Source organism: Triticum urartu, chromosome 3 (genome assembly GCF_003073215.2).
Source record: "Triticum urartu cultivar G1812 chromosome 3, Tu2.1, whole genome shotgun sequence".
Lineage (NCBI taxonomy): Eukaryota > Viridiplantae > Streptophyta > Magnoliopsida > Poales > Poaceae > Triticum > Triticum urartu.
The window spans coordinates 696,975,078-696,989,125 of record NC_053024.1 but is presented as its reverse complement, the minus strand read 5'-3'; the positions used below and the strand labels follow the sequence as shown (position 1 = coordinate 696,989,125).

Sequence of the window (14,048 nt, the reverse complement as noted above, 5' to 3'; positions counted from 1 at the left end):
GCGGAGCATAGGCTCATGGGCACCCCCTTATCTAGCCATCCAATTCTAAATCGCGATTTATGCAAGAACTTTTCTCTTTTTTGTTTCTCCCATTTAGTTCAACATATGAACTTCAAACTTCTCAGCACAACAAAACTAGAATGTGGGAAAAAAGTTTCAGATCTTTTCATGCATCATAAATACTAAAAATAAGATTTTTTTTAATTAAATAAATCTCATTTTCTATATTTTTGTTGGACCAAAAAATCTGAAAGTTTTATCCCACATTCTAGTAAAAATGGTTTGTTGTCCTGGAAAGTTTAAATTTATATGTTGTTTTGTTTTGAAGAAACAAAAAAGAAAAAAAAATATGTACTAAGTTAGTTGTGTAGTACGGATTTCAAAACAACAATAAAGCATAAAGATAAGAGGTGTCTAGAAACCCAAGCTCAGAAAATCCGCGTCCCCGGAGGCACAGTCGCCATGACAGTGCCTCGAGCGACGGAATCGATTCGCCGCCCGGCACCAGGTCCCCGTCGGGGCTGACTCCGCTGTTAGCCCCCGTCACTGTGAAGGTTAGATGGGGGCTCGGCTGCTGCCTCCTCCTCCTGCTGCTTTTCGCAGGTCCGTTCAGTTCAACCTGTTGTGCTGCGCGCTCCTTCGTTCGAGCTTTTTGATTCCAAGGTCTCGCCTGATCCGGCGTACTTCCTCCGTCCCATAATATAAGAACGTTTTCTAATGTCAAAAACGTTCTTATATTATGGACAGAGCGAGTATTATTGTTATCCTTATCCAGTTCGACTCATGATGATTCGGTAGACCAACTTGAGGACAAATTAGCATTCTCACCACTGCCCCGTTACCTGATTGCATTGCATCTGTATATGGCCTCTGGCTAGGTAAAGTCGTAAAGAGAAGTCCTCCGTAAGGGGCGTTTGGAAATGGAGCATTTCTCGTTTGAACCCAGCTACTCTCATACAACAATGTAGTTCCATCAGTACCCAACAATTAAGTTAACCTGCAGTCAGTCCTGCACACATAAACAATGCCAAGTCTTGCTTGACGGAGTAGTGTTAAACAACCAATCAAAGCTACGTGTTGGTACTCCAATTAACCTGCACCACTACATGGTAGTTTTGACTGCTTGCAAGTCACAGTCTAGCTAGTGCCGCTGGGCTGGGGCAGTCAACCAAGTCGCCATCTCATTCATACAATTTCACTAGAATAAACTAGCTACAGAGAAAATTGGCTGATATGGCTGTCTGACTCTGCTGGCATATATGGTCTCTGTACATTGGAAAATAATCTATAGGAGTCACAGTTGTGCTCAGTCATCACGCACATATGGTACAAGTCTTGTTTCGCAGGAGCTTTTTGTCTTGAACTGTTGCATTATTCGGACGATTCGAGCCTTGACTGTAGACCAGTGAAAAACTTCAAGTAATATGACTTCTGAAAAAACTATTTCTGAACCCCTTCTTTTTATTCCAATTTGCTGGAGTGCTTCCCTCATTATCCATCTCCGGCCGGCCTGACCATTACATTATTGGAGCTGAAGAGTTCAGTCTTGACTCTTCCTATTTTGCTTTGATCGTCCTCTCTATAAAAAGCCTTGCAACAATCCTGCCTTCCTACCAAAGAGAAAAGAAACAAGTACATTGCCGTGTTGGAACTTAGGCCAATGGCTTCAATTGGTTGGGTGCTACTACTCTTTATTGCAGAGCTTTCTGCGCTAGCCACCTCCGGCGCTCACGGTGATGGTAACTTCACTCTTCGCTGCCAGCCAGACCAGGCTGCAAGCCTCCTCCAGCTAAAGAAATCCTTCTCGTTCTTCCACTACCCCAGCGCCCTTGAGTCATGGCAGGATGGCACTGACTGCTGTCTTTGGGAAGGTGTTGGCTGCAGCAACTCCTCGGGCCATGTCACCGCTCTGGAACTCAGTGGGCATGGCTTGTACAGTCAAGGCATTAACCCTGCAATCTTCAACCTCACCTCGCTCCAACTACTCGACCTTAGCATGAATTATTTTGGCGAGTATAGTCTCCTCCAATTCAGGTTTGAGAGGCTGCCCTTGCTCACCCACCTCAACCTTTCCCATTTAGGTTTTCAAGGCCAGATACCTACTGGCATTGGCGGACTTACCAATCTTATCTCCTTGGACCTTTCTGCTAATTATGATCTTGGGGATGTTTCCACTTATGATATCATCACTGGTGACAGGAATAATGTGCTCTACCTGCAAGATCCCAACTTCAAGATCCTAGTGGCCAACCTCAACAATCTGAGAGAGCTCTACCTTGATGGAGTGGATATGTCTAGCAGCGGAGAATGGTGCCATGCTCTTGCTAAATCCCTTCCCCGTCTCCAAGTTCTTAGCTTGAGTTATTGTAAGCTCGTCGGTCCTATCTGTCCATCCCTCTCAAACCTCCACTCCCTAACTGTGATCAACCTCGAGGGAAACTTTGGTATACCTACGGCTTTGGCTCCTTTTCCAGAGTTTTTCATGGATTTTCTCAATTTAAGTGTGCTCCGACTTGCTGCGACAAATCTCCAAGGTTGGTTTCCTCGTAGAACCTTCCAATCGAAAACACTACGTGTTCTTGATTTATCCTGGAATCAGGATCTCTCAGGGCCTTTGCCCAACTTCTCCAACACAAGTTCTTTAGAGACAATGATGCTAGACGGGGCCAGTTTCTCCTTTGGAAAACCAGGCTCTTTTACCAATTTCAAGTATTTGCAAACATTAAGCCTTGATGTGAATATTTCCTCTGTGGAGCCTCAATCTTCACTCGGTATCCACAGGTCTTTGCGGCATTTGGGGCTCACTCAGACAGACTCGACGAGCAATTTAGGGCTCATTTTATCAGGGATTGGAGACGTGCAGAACTTGCAAAGCTTAGAACTCTCTGATTGGCGCTTCTCTCTTACATCTTTTTCTTCGCTTGTCAAACTCAAAAGCTTGAGAAGGCTGTCAATCACTCGCTGCACCTTCACTAGGTCAACGCTATCAACATTCGGTAATCTTGTAGGCTTGAGAAGCTTGGAAGTCTCTGATTGCGACTTTAATGGTCCAATACCATCTGCAATTGGCAACCTGACAAACTTGAAAAGCTTGAATATCGACAACTGTGATTTCTTAGGGCCAATACCATCTTCAATTGGCAAGCTCATGAACCTTAGAAGCTTGGAAATATTTGGTGTTTACAACGATATTGGTAACTTTTCTTACTCTTTTGCACCCATACCTTCTTCAGTTGTCAATCTGAGTAAATTAATAAGATTTGAAATCTCTGATTGTGTGCTTTCAGGACCAATGCCATCTGCAGTAGGCAATCTTAGTAACTTGGAGAGTTTGAAAATATTTGCATCCAATTTTTCTGGACAAATACCCTATGCAGTTGGGCTACTCAAGAAGTTAACATCACTAGATATTCGAATGTCTGGCTTTTCTGGAAGTATACCAAATTCAATATCTAATTTGACTCTCCTAATTGTGTTAGATCTTTCATTAAATGATCTCAATGGTAAGGCTATAATTTGTTAATTCTTATATAAACGTTTTTTCAAGGGTATCGCAACGATTTATGTGACATGAAATTGATGTCACAAGATTTGTTGTCAAAAATATGTACTTATGATTGTGATTTTGTATCATATAAACCAAAAATTAGCAGAGTAGTTTTTGGTCAATGGCTTGTCTGAAAGAAATAAAATATGTCTTATATTTTAACATGCTTTACTCTGTGTGCAGGTGAACTTCCAGCATCTGTTTTCACTATTCCAACATTGCAACGCCTAGATATTCGCTCAAGCAAAATATCTGGCTCTATACAAGACATCAATGCAACATCTTCACACTTGGTATCAGTGGATCTAAGCAGAAATAACTTGATGGGAAATATTCCCAAGTCATTCTTTCAACTCACAAGTTTGGCTTATCTTGATATTTGCTGGAATAACTTAATGGGTTCGGTGGATCTTTCCTCGTTTTGGAGGTTACAAAATCTCGTCCATTTGGGTCTTTCCAACAGCAATCTATCAGTTACAGACATATATGGAGAAGGTAACAACTCTCTTTGTACCTATCTCCCTCGAGTTACCAGGTTGGAATTAGCAAGTTGCAATTTAACAGGATTCCCATGTTCATTGGCACCCCTCAATCAAATGTCTTACTTGGACTTGTCATGCAATAGAATCAGTGGTGCTATTCCAAAGTGGATATGGTCAACATGGAACAGTAGCCTTAGATATTTGAATCTTTCACATAACATGTTCAGCATTATGCAAGTTCCTTCTTATGTTCTCCCTTTCTATAAGTTGGGTGTTCTAGATATCAGTTCCAACCAACTTCAGGGGCAGATTCCTATGCCAAGCCCGTCAGCATTTTTCTTGGATTATTCAAACAACAATTTCTCTTCGTTACCTCCAAACTTCACTCTATATCTTGGCTTTCAATTCAAGATTTCCAAAAACAATATTAGTGGACACATACCAAACTCAATTTGTGATTCACGTACCAGTGTCCTTGACCTGTCATTTAACAGCTTCAGTGGGTGGATACCACCCTGTCTAATACAAGAAGGTTCCATGAGTGTGTTGAGTTTGAGGGAGAATCAATTTGAAGGTGTGTTGCCTAACATTATCAAAGACCGATGTGTGCTTCAGATATTAGACTTGAACAACAATAAAATTGAAGGGCAGCTTCCAAAGACACTTACCAAGTGCTTGCAGCTAGAGTTCCTTGACATAGGAAACAATCACATGGTAGGTACTTTTCCATCATGGCTGGGGGTACTTTCCGGACTCCGTGTGCTTGTCTTGAGATCCAACCGATTCTATGGCTCAATGGGTGGTGATCTTCACAGCGATGAAAAATCTGGAGAATACTTCTTTAGCTTGCAGATTCTTGATGTTGCCTCGAACAATTTCTTCGGCAATTTGAGTCCAGAATGGTTTGATGGGTTAAAATCAATGATGAATGAGTTGAATACTACAGGTGATATTCTCGGGGATAATAATTCATCTGATTCAGGGATGGAAGCAGAAGCTTCATATCAAGATACTGTTACTATATATTACAAAAGCATCTATAGGACATTTGATAAGGTCTTGAGTACATTAACGGTAATTGACCTGTCGAATAATTCATTTGGTGGCACCATTCCTGGATCGCTTGGGAGGCTTACTTCATTACATGTACTAAACATGTCAGGCAATGCCTTCACCGGTGACATTCCGCAAGTATTTGGCAGGATGACTCAACTAGAATCACTCGACCTGTCTCAGAACCAGCTTTCTGGTGATATTCCAGAGGCTCTAACAAATCTCACCTTTCTTGGTATCTTGAACTTGTCCAACAATCAGTTAGTGGGAAGGATACCCCAGTCAGGTCAATTTGCGACTTTTCAAAACAGTTCATTTGAAGGGAATCTGGGGCTGTGTGGACCGCCATTGCCCAACCCCTGTGGCATTTCACCTGCTCCTCCAAGTACTGCGCACGCAGATGATTCGTCTCATGTTGATGTGGTCTTGTTTCTCTCCTCTGGGTTCGGCTTTGGCGTTGGATTTGCAGCTGCCATTCTGATGAGGTGGGGCCGAATCGGAAAATGGTTTCTTAAATCTGCAAGAGCTTTGAGGACTTGATCTGATTGTGGGAGACTGCTTCAAGTGCAATCATGCTTTGCAGGATGGGACCCTATACGTCTTGTGCAAGTGTTGCTTCTAGTGAGGTGTGTGCACCGCTTTCATGTCTTGTCTTCTGTCATGTGTACTTATCTGTAAGATATAGCTTGGCCAAATGGTTAAACATCTTGTAATGTATCTCCTGTCATATCCCGGTTTGAATGTCTTGTGTAGGTTTCGCTTGGAGACAAATCGTGTAACCAGTTTGTAATGTTATTTGACTACAAATAAACTCCATGCGGCCTGAAAAGGGTTATACGCTTCAGCCACACGTCTGATTTCTTATTTTTCTTTTATACTTGTGGCAACATGCTTCGTGTGAAACATAGTTTTTTCCTTGTTTCAGTTACCACAGTGAATATGTGAAAGTGGCCATCATTTTGCAGAACTGTTTCTGCCTATCCTTCCATGGTGTTTACGATTTATTTTGCCTGTAGAGCCTCCAGCCGCAAAGCACAGCTCTGCAGCATTTATTTCCGCGATTTGTTTACATAGTGTTCTATGTATGTATCAAAGTTCTTGATTCCACTTGATCCATTTTCACTACGTGGTTTTTAACCTTGAGCTTTCACAAATGTGGCAACTTTCTCTCTTACAAAAATCGGGTACTACGAGTAAAATATGTTCTAATATAATCATGTGGATAAACAAACCGTACAATGATGTTCAACATGCCCATTTTCATGTGCTCTGTCCTGTACTCGAGCAAAACACTAGGTACAGAAGTATATTTTCCCTTTTTTCCTTTTTTCCTTTTCATTTTTTAAATCAAGAAAATTATTTTATTCATTAAATTATTTAAAATCCACAATTTTATAAAATTTATGAATATCTTTTAAATCAGTGAACTTTTTTTTTGCACATTTCTAATAAGTCCGTGGACATTTTCCTTAAATTTCTGGAATATAATTAAAAAACAATCCTGAACATTTTCTATATTTTTGAAAGGATAAAATTCGTAAAATATTTTAAATGCTAAATATTGTAAAAAATGCGCAAGTATTTTTTATTTTTGAAACTTTTTAATATTCTCGCGGTAATCATGTTTTTTGGCGGGGAGGGAGGACGGTCAGCCCAAGGTACGATATGGGCAACAGCCTAGCTAAGTGGGCTGGCCCAAGAGATGCGCGGGGTGCGCGTTTGCTGCCTATCCAGGTTCCAGCGTGGAACACTTGTTTTGGTGGCTATAGAAAACTTTTGGTTTGCTCTTTCAATAGTACATACGCCGGCTTCGGCAGTCAATGGCCTGTCGTATAGCATCTTTTGCTCAGCCCTTTGTGTTGCGTTGCAAAGAGTCTTATAAAAACCCATCATGCTGTGTTGCACACTTAAAGAGAGTTTCTTTTTAGGATTTTTATAACTACCAAACGTTCGGATTTTAGCAATAGGCAAGAACAATCCTTACTTCACTCTAATTATATACATGCATGCATTAGAATGACTAATTTTTCTTTCACGTGCACTCCTCCCTCTAATTACATGCATATATTCACTAAAGGACGAAAGCTGATGTCATTCTAGATTCTTTCTTTTTTTCAAACTCAAAATGTTTTGTAGCTCAAACCGTCACCCCGATTAAAAAACGTCTTCACAAAAAGAAAGCGTCTCGACGAGATCTTCGAAACTAGATCCCATGTTGATATGTTCTGATGACTTTTTTTTCGGACCAAAAGTTACCACATCCGGGCTACCTGAGTTATCACGTCTGTCATACATAAGTTACCGTGTCATTTACACAAAAGTTTCGGGGGGTATGTTTTCAACAAACTTTTATCCCAGGGGTCAAAAAGTGATTATTATGTTTGCAGCGAGTTATCAGCTTTGTTGTGTATATTACCATCTTGCACAAAGATTATCGAGGGTATCTTTTTCAACAATTTTCATTCCCTCGGTCAAAAAATTACCATGATATTTGTATATGAGTTATCAGCTCTTATGTGTGTGTATTATCAGGTTGTTTACACATTAGTTATTGGGAGGTATTTTTAACAATATTTTTCCATGTTATCAGCTCATGTTATTTATACGAGAAGTTATCAGTGGTATGTTTTCAACGAAAAAAATAACGTCAAAATTATCGTGGTGTCTGTACCTAAGTTATCAGGACCGGAGCCTATATTATCATGCTATTTACACAAAAAGTTATCAGAGTATGTTTTCAAGAAGTTTTCTCATGGGTCAAAGTTATCGTGGTGTTTGTACCTAAATTATCAGATCCGAAAAGCCTATATTACCATGTTATTTACACAGATGTTACTGGAGTATGTTTTCAATAACTTTTTTCTACGGGTCGAAGTTATCGTGGAGTTTATACCTTAGTTATCAAGTCTGAGAGTGTATATTATCATGTTATTTACAAAGAAATTATCGGTTGTATGTTTTCAACAATTTTTCTCATGGGATCAAAGTTATCGTGGTGTTTGTACCCAAGTTATCAGGACCGGTAGCCGATATTATCATGCTATTTATACACAAAAAAGTTATCAGAGTGTTTTTTCAACAACTTTTTTTCGCGGGTCAAAATTATCGTGGTATTTGTACCTAAGTTATCAGGTCCGGGATCCTATATTACCATGTATTTACACAGATGTTACCAGAGTATGTTTTCAACAAGTTTTTTCCACAGGTGAAAGTTATCGTGGTGTTTATTCCTAAGTTATCAAGTCCGGGAGTGTACATTATCATGCTATTTACAAAGAAATTATCGGTGGTAGGTTTTTAACAACTTTTATCCATGGGGGCAAAGTTATCGTGGTTTCTGTACCTAAATTATCAAGTCCAGGAGCCCGATGACATGCATTGGTTGCGTGCTCTGGTCTTTAAATGGAGAGAAACATGCTACCATAATGGAAGCAAGGATTGTGTGCTCTCATTTCAATCCTCTTAATTTTCCAGCCCATTATTTATATTCCTCGGACAAGGTGGAAATGGAAGCAAGACAACGAGACATACTACCATAATGGAGAAAGACAATAGCGCTTTTAATACTATATATACAACTGCCTACTGTTACCAAAGGGCTATTTAAAAGCATAAAATTAGGGGGTAAGACAATAAAAAAAATATTAAGTGAGCAGGTTAATGGGCCGGAGCTTAGTTACGAGAGACTCAAGTCCGAGTCCAAAGGCACCCCACACACACATCAAATTTATTTTCTAGTTTTTTTGTTGTAGATGCAAAGGAGTAGTAATACGATAAAAGCAAGTGTAACATATCTTTAACCACATGAAAGCGTTAGCTGGGCTGGTTATTGAGCCGATCGAACTCGTTCGGATCTATCGACAAGGTGAGAACGTTCGCTCGTTACTTTTGTCGTTCTTTTTAACATAATACAATCAAAGAAGTTCTCAAAAAAAAGAAGAAAAAAAGAACAATCAAAGATGATCACATATATGGATGCCTCGTAGTCAACGAGAACATCTTTCCTCACTGAACGAACATCACCAAAAAGGCTGAATAAGTCAAAGAAAATACAAGCTGAATAAGTCAAAGAAAATACACCACGCGACAAGCGTGGTAAAAGCAATCTCAAATTGACAAAAAAAAGTCAAAGAAAATACAAGCACCAATGCCAGGTCTAAAACTTGAGCTCTAGTTGGTTGGTTTCATCACAAGAAACCTAACCATCTGAGCTAAACTCAGTTCGCCACACTTACAGAGAGTTGAACGTCAGTTAGCAGATAAAGACTATGGATGGAGCTTGGTTTGCCGACACTCCAAACATCTGGTTACCTCCAGCTTTAACTGAAAAAGGTTTTCGCCTCGCTTTAAAAATAAAGCAAAATTGCCAAAGCCACAACAACAGTCCAGCAAGATCATCAAACGCACACCACACACAATAGAGTACACACAAGGTTCTGCTGATGGCACCAACTCAACAAGCCCTAGAAGACAACAAATGAAACAACATAAAGGGCCGAAGCCGTTGCCTCCAGCTTTCGTCACGCGAGAAATCACACACTAGATTCATGATTCTCTTCGGGATCAAAACAGAACAGAAGACCCAAAACGCAACGCCCATGGCACAATATCCCCAAGGGCACATTAATAATGAAGCTTTGTCTAAAAACAACATAAATAGTGAAGCTGCTGACAACATAGTTCGTGAATCGAGATAAAGGATAGAATCTCAAAGCTCAGAGCACTGAACCTTGCTCTCTGAAGAGTGAATCCTGAGATAAACGAATTGACAAGCCCTGATATGTATACTTGCTGCTCCCTGCTCAGGATCAGCGACACCAGCCTTCCTAAATCTCACCGTCCCACAGCTCCTCGTGGGTCTTGTAAACACTCTGTGGATTAACGGCGAAGTTGCCTCTGAGCAGCCTAGCCTGAAGATCACAAAATAAAAATCGTCAGATGCGCCATTTCAAAAAATATACACTGGTTCAACGATTTGTATGCTCTGACTTCCTCAGTACTTTATGATGTTGCCAACCATGTCGCAATAATCACGCTACTGTCTGTTTTGTAAATACCGCAGCCTCTAAGCATCTTTGAACTAAGTACATTGTGTTTTCGTATCCCTCTGCTTAGGTATAAAGTTGCTGCATCTATTATTCCTCCCCTATTTGTGAAAAAAAATACTGAAGGACATGCATGAAACTGCTCGCTACACAAAAATTTCCTGTCCACCAGCTCCCCTCTCGATCCACTATTCCTTTTTCGTTTAACAAAATAAACAACAAAAAAGCATGGACGGCCCCCACCACGGGCGCGGCGAGCCGCCACGTCATTCCCTGCTAGTACTATACATAAGGGACACACAGTGGTGCCCTTTGTAGCAAGCAAAAATGAACATTAGATAAAATCACATGAATTTATTCGGTGCATATATGATAGATACCTCCTTAATTTCCGAGAACTTTGCAAGCATGTCATCTGGAATTGACCAATCATGAACATCAAGGTTTTGCTTTATCCTTTCTTGATTCGTGCTCTTTGGTAGTACGCTGTGACCCATCTGAATGTTCCAGCGCAGAGCCACTTGTGCAGGTGTCTTCCCGAGTTTCTCAGATATTGAGATGATTATTGGTTCTTTAAGGATGTTACCATTCATCCAAGTAGTACCAGGTGAACCGAGTGGCGAGTAAGCCTGCAAAACATATACAGATGAAAAAACAACAACAACTAAATATTCAGCAAAAGCAATCCAGCTTCTTGAGTGATAAATAAGGCACAAGATAATCACACTAATATAGAAATAGCTGAGGTAATCAGACTTACACTAAGATGAACACCAGCTGACTGACAAAAGTTGTGGAGCTTAGTTTGCTGCCAGCAAGGATGGCATTCCACCTGATCAACAGCTGGAGGTACACGAGCTACAGCAAGCAAGTCACCCAACTTCTTTGATGAAAAGTTACTCACACCAATCGCGCGAGCTTTGCCAGCATCATGTAACTTCTCCATTGCCCCCCAAGTAGCAGGGATGTCAGGTGTAACGAAGTTTTCAGGGTTGTTGTTAGTTCCCTTCTTGACTCTAAACGGCCAATGGATCTACAAAATACACAGACAGTCAGAGATTGTAATCAAATTGTTTTGTAAACAAATCATGCTAAACAGTTTCGACACGTACCCATCTAATGCTAAGCTGAAGGTACCGGAAAAAAAAAGATAAAACTCATTGAACAATACATAATCTTTTCTGTAATGTATACAAGAAGCCAAAAAACGAACAACATAACTGATCTTGAAACAATAAACAATTTGACACCAGAAATCAATAACACCCATGTTAATCCATACCAAATAAGATGGAAAAACGTCCATGGGTGTAATATGGCTATATGAATAGACAGAATTCAGGGAATAGGAGCACATTTATTCAATAAATGACACAGAACCATATGCCCAGTTTCAACATTATATATCATAGAATAGCACACAATAGACTAGCAAGGATACATAATTTTGTCAGTAACTATGCTTAACATTTAAGTATGACATAGATCAGACAAGTGATCTTCTCCTGCTGAGGAGACCTTCTAAGAAAATAGAATAAAACGATAATACACAAAAGCAGTGATATCAGTACACACAAAGCGAGATATGAATGATATAGAGGCCAGAATAGAGGGGGTATGATCGTAAATAGGAGATGCTCACAAGATAAAGATCCAAGTAATCAAGCTGCAAATCATTCAGGCTTTCATTTAGTGCCTCTGGCACATCTTCAGGAGCATGATGATCATTCCTGCAACCATAAGGTATCCAAGATCAGTTAGACGTGAACGATTTAAAACTTCAAATAGGCATCTAGATACTCGACCCGAGCTGCAGAGACATAACCACTACGATACCACCAGAGGTTTGGGCTCACCATAGCTTAGAGGTGATAAACAGATCCTCGCGCTTCACTACGCCCTCTTCAAATAGCTTCTTCAGCGCCAAACCGATCTGGATAAAGTAAATAACGGATATCAGGATCTGGATAAAAGAAGAAGCTCTGCTTTTGCATTGAGAAGGTGGAAAACTGTACATCAGCTTAGACAGCTTCCAGAAAAAATAAAAGAAAAGCAACAACTCTATATCTCTGCAAATTACAACTTTCAAACACCTTCGCTCCAGGCAATCCAGAGCACATCAATGTCGTCCTTCAAGAGGGAAATCAGTCTTCACATTTGCCAATTGATCCTGAAAAATCCACTTGTTTCTCTTTTTCCACATATGCCACACTGCATAGATGCAATCCAATCTTCCTCCAAAGCTCCTTCACAAACAAGCAGTGCAAAAAAAAGATGGGCCGCGGATTTGGGTGAAGGTCGCACATCATGCATGTAGGAGAATGGGGCCAATCCATAACCTGTTCTGAATCATGAGCCATGTGTGAAACTTAACCTTGCTTTCAGCTTTAGTGCACCAAATCCCCTGAAGCTCTGGCTGCAAAATGCGACTCTGAAACTGGGCCTCATCTTTTACAGAAATACTTCTTCTATTGGCCTTCCTTCTTTTTTTTTTTTACTTCTTCTATTGGCCTTCCTGAACAGAGCAATGGAGCAACCATCTTGAGGAAAACCCATGCAACCAAAACTGGGTCTTGGAGCCATTGGCAACCGTAATGTTAGTGCAAGCTCTAAACAATTCCATGTCACCATCATCACAGCGCACTGGCGTACCAATCGCCACTCGAACCACGGCCATTGCTCCAACTGTTCTGTAACATGAATCGAGACGATACTGCAAGCAGCACATGTCTTAATGTAAGAGGGGCCAAACGCTGCTTGTCAGGCCTGTGGATGCCATGTCAATCTGACCAACCGAGCTTAAAAAACAGTCCTGAATAAATTAACCCTTTATTTTAATTCCTACGCAGGTTCACTATGAGACCATATCCCATGCCAATATTTTGCTCAATGGACAGAAGAAATTCCTAGTATAACGATATGTTGCTCAGATGATTAAAGGATGACGTTTGCAAATTGCAGTAGTTGTACTCACTCTGCTTTCCTAGTTGCATTTGCAAGGGTAGCAGATCGTGCACGCATTAAGGAGAAAAACAGGGCTGACGAAAGGAACAAGTTTTATAGGCGGCAGCCAGCTGGTAGTTACTCCTACCTCCTTTTCGTTGCCGTAGACTCTGGCGCAATCGATGTGCCGGTACCCCGCCTGCATCGAGGAAGAAAGATCTGGTGTGAACCAGGCAGTAAACAGGGTCGTACGAAGGGGGGAAAAACATGCCATCCATCTGGACGGCGAAGCGAGTGGGGATTAGGAGGGGTTTGCGCGGACCTTGACGGCGGCGTAGACGGCGGCGCCGACGACGCCGGGGTCGGCCTGCCAGGTGCCGAGCCCCACCGAGGGGATCTTGGCCCCAGTGTTGAGCAGGAAGTGCCTCGCCATCGCCGCCTCTCTCTCTCTCTCTCCCGCACGGCACCGGAAGGGGATCGGGGAGGAGCGTAGGCAGGGCAGGGGGCGGGGGCAGCAGCGGTGGGCAGGAGAGGGCTGCGGCTGGCGGGCGTGGCGGCGGGTGGCTCGCTCCAAGTGTCCTGCCTGGGTTTCCTGTTCCCGCGGCCGTGACAAGACCGGCCCCTGCCCACTTTTGTCCGAAGCATGTCCAGGTGCACTTCAGCGGCAAAGATGATTATGCAAATCAGCTTTGTCAATGAAGTGAATTTACAGGTGATTTCAAGCCAACTGAAGCCGGAACAAACAGGGCCTTCTGGTTTTCGCCCAACTTTTTCGCTATCAGACTTTTATTAGTGATGATGAAAGGATCTGAATTTTTATTTAGTTCATTAGTGACAGTGAAAGGATCTGTGGGAGATGCCCCTTGCTCTCTCTACGACGTGGACAAAAAGGTTTCTCCATTTCGCTTCCTTGTGTAGATGCCGAAATAGCTGTTTGTTTGGGCTTCTGGTTTTTTCGTACAAGAATTTGCTTCCTGA

General features: G+C 41.5%; 2 protein-coding genes and 1 pseudogene across 2 annotated transcripts; 2 read left to right on the top strand and 1 right to left on the bottom strand.

Moving 5' to 3' along the window:
• The first annotated feature begins 1,660 nt into the window (after nt 1–1,660).
• On the top strand, nt 1,661–4,601 carry LOC125547205 (receptor-like protein 35). The gene is made up of 5 exons (XM_048711179.1): nt 1,661–2,534; nt 3,009–3,194; nt 3,288–3,503; nt 3,731–3,840; nt 4,524–4,601. The coding sequence occupies exons 1-5, from the start codon at nt 1,661–1,663 to the stop codon at nt 4,599–4,601; spliced, it is 1,464 nt and encodes a 487-aa protein (XP_048567136.1).
• Nucleotides 4,602–4,760: 159 nt separating this feature from the next.
• Nucleotides 4,761–5,622, top strand: LOC125549249 (annotated as a pseudogene).
• Nucleotides 5,623–9,560: 3,938 nt separating this feature from the next.
• On the bottom strand, nt 9,561–13,690 carry LOC125545979 (aldo-keto reductase family 4 member C10-like). Its single transcript, XM_048710055.1, has 7 exons — nt 13,393–13,690; nt 13,219–13,269; nt 11,984–12,060; nt 11,770–11,857; nt 10,888–11,160; nt 10,508–10,756; nt 9,561–9,992 (listed from the first exon to the last, which is right to left on the bottom strand). Exons 1-7 carry the CDS (start codon nt 13,501–13,503, stop codon nt 9,909–9,911), a joined length of 933 nt encoding a protein of 310 aa, XP_048566012.1. The 5' UTR covers nt 13,504–13,690; the 3' UTR covers nt 9,561–9,908.
• Between the last annotated feature and the right edge of the window lie 358 nt (nt 13,691–14,048).